We start from the raw sequence: 5,182 nt of genomic DNA on the forward strand, positions 1-5,182 counted from the left end.
CATGCATTTATAACAAAAAAAATTTAACAAAAAATTAAAAACAATGAATTTACATTCAAATTCCGAATAGAATTTATCAAATGGATAAAATAGATGAAAAAAACTTAATCTCATACCTCTTGGCATTGTGGATGTGTTTGGGCTTCAAAACCCCATTCGTGTATTGCTTGCCAAAGCGTTTTTGTGCGGTCGTGGGTGAAAATGACCCAGTCGACAACGGTAAAAAAAAAATTATTGACAGTAAAACGCGTACGTAGTTTTTTAAAACTAAACCGCGTACACATTTATTATAACATGAAGCCCGTTTTAAGTATTTTCAACTTTATTTGGGGGTGTGTCCACTTTTTTGCACACCATCTTGGTGCACTTACCCTCTAGCCCACCTAGTAATGTGCACATAACTTTGATAAATACAAAGACGTTTAATAATGTTTTAAACTTGTGGATGGTGGGTAAAATGAAAGGCTTAGGCTAGGAAGCCACATTAATTTTGTTTGGGTAGTCAAAGATTTGAGAATAGAAGGAACTTTGTAGTTCTAGTAACTTTCATTTCTATAAAGACTTTTTATTTTAAGAGGTTAGACAAGTGAATGGAAACGTATTAATAATTACATAATTTTCATGTATTCAACCATGATTATCTAACTTTTCAAAATATTAGAAATGAATTTATTTACAAATAAATCATAAAAATAGATATACAAGAAATAAAATGAATTTAAAAAATCAAATTATCATGGTACTTCACTGCTACAAAATAATATAAAACTAGAACTAGTATTTACCTTTATAAAATTCATTTTCAAAATTTGTTATTAACTTTTAATTTTGTTTAATATAGCTGTAATTAAATTTGTTATTATTATTATATTTAAAAATTTTTAAACTAAATTATTAAAATCATGTTTGAAGATAAAAGAACAGAAAAGGAAAGTCACAGTCATTAAAATAAAGTAAAATTGAATATGAAATAGTTAAATCTTTTAAATGGAAAAATGTCTCATATTTTAGGCAACGTCTATCTAGCATTCATATTGTACCATTGATGATGTTTAATAATTAATTGAAAAATAAATACTTGTTCTATTTTAATTATTAATTAATTCTTAATCACGTCTGCTATAATATAGGTGCTGGATAGACAAAGTTCATATTTTATAAAAAAGTATTGGTTAATTAGAGCCATGTTTTAAACACAATTAGAGGTTGATGGCAGGATAGGAATGATAAGATTAGCAGGTGAATTTTATTCTCCACTCAATACAGAACATGAATAGGCCACCAGAAAGAGTACAAAGTGTATGCACAACATCAACACTGATTAAACTTTTAATAATGTAAGCAACAGGAAAATCAATTCCATCCATGAAAGCAAACTTGAAAGAAACCATTGTTTAAATAAAAAGAGAAAGTGACAGTTAAGAGGGAATTTTTGTTAAGAGAAAGGACAGAACAATTCAGTATTAGTTTGAGGTTCTCTTGACAAATCAGAGAATAATGTTTTGGTGTAATGGAAGAGTTGTTGAATTGAATGGAAGTATACCCATTAAACACAACACACTCACGAAGAATTTGTGTCTATCTATATATAGATTGAATAGCTTGTTGGTCATTGTACAATACAGAATTTTAGTATCATCATCATCATCTGTTGAAAATGGTGAGTTACAGTACTGTTATGATCAGCACCACAGTTGGAAGGATTTTTTGTGTTTTTATGCTTATAATGGCAGCCAATGTTGTGGGTCATCCCAATGGTTTAAGCCCAGGTGTCTATCAACATTCTTGTCCAAATGCCTTGTCCATTGTCAAGTCTGTGGTAGAGAAGGCTGTTGAAAAGGAAGCTCGAATGGCTGCTTCCTTACTTCGTCTTCATTTTCATGACTGCTTTGTTCAGGTACAAATATATGTAACAGTTTTATATTTACATTCAAGTATCACAAATATATCAAATTAAATGCTTATAGTTTTTCTGGAAGACGTTTTTTCATTCATATGTGAATAAAAATAAATGAAAAGGGTTTAGATCTTTTTATAAAAGTCTGAATCTTTTTGTAAAATTAGAACAGTTATTTAAATAAATAGAACAAGTAACGAAAAAATAAAACCATTGAAACAAGAAGAAAACAAAAGAGCAACAAGCAGCAGCAGTTGGACCCGTGACAGCCTGCCATTCCAAATTGCTTCTTATTGTCCTAGATAACAAACAACATATATGTATGATTGTTTGTTATTTTAAGTTTGAGATGTCTCAAAAAAAATTCTTAAGCTCTTCTTACAATCACTTTAGTTGTGGTTATTAGACAGATTTTAAGTTTGAGTAGGTCTTTAGAATCTATTATCTTTTCTCATGTTCCTAGGGAGTAGAATAGAGTAGTAGATTGACTGGTCAAATGGACCTCTAATCGAATGTAGGATTGGAATATTGCGGATGAGGAACATTTGCCTTTGGATTTATCTCATATGTTAGAGCAATTAGTTGTGGAGAATAGGAATGCATAATTCATTATTCTTTTCTGGACTATTGACTGTTCCTACTTTATAACTATCTTTTGTGCTTAATAAATATTTATGCCTTTTGAAAATCACTTTCAATTGAGTTTTGTGGTTCAAATATATCTTCTCCATAATGTGTTTGTGGATGACAGGGTTGTGATGGCTCAGTGTTGTTAGATGACACTCCAACATTCAGGGGAGAAAAGACAGCAGTACCCAATAACAATTCTATTAGAGGGTTTGATGTGGTGGATCAAATCAAATCAGAGTTGGAAAAAGAATGCCCAGGAGTTGTGTCTTGTGCTGATATCCTTGCCATTGCAGCAAGGGATTCTGTTGTTCTGGTTGTACACATTTTCTTACATTGTAAAATATTTCCATCTATTAGATTACTATTGCATGTCACTAACTTGAATAGCTTATTTGATTGAATGGCTCTGTCCAGCTATTATACTAATGTAATTCTTTGTTAATGGTGGAGAGAGCAGAGTGGAGGGCCAGAGTGGAGTGTAATGTTAGGAAGAAGGGATTCAAGAAGTGCAAGTTTGAGTGGGGCCAATCAGAACATTCCTGCTCCAAACTCAACTCTGCAAACTCTTATTACCAAATTCAAACTCCAAGGTCTCAACCAGGTGGATTTGGTTGCACTTTCAGGTACTGAACTAAAAATCCACCTTTCACTGAACATTACTAATTGGATTCTGATGTGTTTTATACATTTTTTTGACCATCCCCATTGAATTTTACCTTTTACATGTTTTCACTGAATCTGAAAGGATTCAAGAGAGGTTTAACATGAAATCTGATACATTAATGGCCAGGTGGGCACACCATTGGTCACTCTAGATGCACAAGCTTCAGGCAAAGGCTTTATGGGAAACCAAATCTGATTATGGAGCAGAGTTATTCAACAGGATTGAAATCACAATGCCCAAGATCTGGAGGAGATAACATCTTGTCAAACTTAGATGTTGGTAGCCCCACTAAATTTGACAGTCACTACTTCCAAAATTTGCAGAACTTCAAGGGGCTATTGATTTCTGATGAGGAGCTCTATGCAAACCAAAAGGACAGTCCAAATTATTTGACTAGAGCAGTTGTAAGTGCATATGCTAAGAATGAGAAGATGTTCTTTGAACAGTTTGCAGAATCAATGGTGAAGATGGGTAATATCAAACCCTTGGTTGGGAATAGGGGAGAGATTAGAAAGAACTGTGGTCGCATTAACTTAAAATAAGGCTGGGCAGACCGATAAAGCCAAAGTTCTTAATTTGATTAATATCAGCTCCTTGCATGGGAGGTTTTCAAAAATCTATATTTCTAATAAGTTAATTTGGTTGTTTATTCACTATGTACTCTATTCCATAATAAGTTATTATTATTTTGGTGGTATTTTATATCTATGCCTCTGGGCTTTAATTATATATTATGCTATTTAATTTTTTTTTAAATGATGAGAGATATGATTTGAAATAAATCCCAAATCATAATTATAATTATATATATATATATATATATATATATACACGGTGATCATTTCTTAGTTATGTATTATATATGCTGATGATATATTGCTAATTAGAAAAGAGAAATAACTTATTTTAACTTGTAGTTAGATGTGAAATTAAATACTTAATTGCAGATAAATAAATTCTTGGTCTATGAAGATGATAAGAGATAGATAAAACACAAAGCTATGGATTTGCTAGAATATGTATGTGAATTCAATTTTGTAGAAGTTTAACGTACACTATTTTAGACCATTACATATGTGGTCTTGTTACTGGAATGAAATTATTATGGTGGCTAAGTTACATATTTTGCAGGCCCTTCTTTTGGAGTAGCTCTTTTCTATTTTTTTTATGCTTTTAATATATGAAATTCAATCTCCTAATTTTAACTATTCTAATATTATTAATTAATACAAAAGAATATAATTGTAATAATGGTTTTGAATTTCATTTATATTCTTTTGATTAATTAAAATTAGATTAAGTATTAGTCCATGATTGAACACAAAATACAATAATGTATGTTAGAGGGGTTGTGATCAACTAGTTAGATTATTTAGCTCTCATATTGGAAAGCAAGATTTAAATCTTCCCAAACAACATTTTATTACAACTAGACATGTTAAAGTGGTGGTCCCACAAATGATGTTAGGGGAGCACATTGGAGGAATGAAAGTGGAGAAAAGATTAGATGCTTTGCAAGAGGAAATATGAGGTGAGGCATTCAAATTATAAGAGATAGGAGAGGTGTTCAAGCCAATGGAATATGCTAGAGGTTGCTTTATAAAATGAGAGTGAGGCATCCAAGCTAGAGGAGATTAGAAGGGAAGGCTTTTAGATCAAAGGAGTATGTTGAAGGTTGTCTTGCAAGAGGAGATAAGAGATAAGACATTCAAATCAAGAGGAGAAAAGGAGAGATAATCAAGCCAAACAACTCAAATAGAAGAATTTTGAGTTCAATAATATCTTCATTGGAAGAACATAAGATAGTGTGATATCCATACATGTAAGGTGTGAAATTCCACTACCAACAACATTAGATAGTGTGATATCTACACATGAAATGAGATGTTTTAAGGCGTTGGTAGGCCTCGTCCAATTTATGCCAATTCCTCCTACAAACTACAAAGTAAAGCTTTAAGAAATTAACCCTAAAGACAAAAGGGGTATTGATG

The 5,182-nt window shown here is 31.6% G+C and overlaps 1 protein-coding gene across 1 annotated transcript; it reads left to right on the forward strand.

Moving 5' to 3' along the window:
* Nucleotides 1-1,657: 1,657 nt before the first annotated feature.
* On the forward strand, nucleotides 1,658-3,793 carry LOC131071160 (peroxidase 49-like). Its single transcript, XM_058006879.2, has 4 exons — nucleotides 1,658-1,897; nucleotides 2,649-2,840; nucleotides 2,985-3,150; nucleotides 3,318-3,793. Exons 1-4 carry the CDS (start codon nucleotides 1,658-1,660, stop codon nucleotides 3,731-3,733), a joined length of 1,014 nt encoding a protein of 337 aa, XP_057862862.2. The 3' UTR covers nucleotides 3,734-3,793.
* The last annotated feature ends 1,389 nt before the right edge of the window (nucleotides 3,794-5,182 follow it).

This window comes from Cryptomeria japonica, chromosome 7 (assembly GCF_030272615.1).
Source record: "Cryptomeria japonica chromosome 7, Sugi_1.0, whole genome shotgun sequence".
NCBI lineage: Eukaryota > Viridiplantae > Streptophyta > Pinopsida > Cupressales > Cupressaceae > Cryptomeria > Cryptomeria japonica.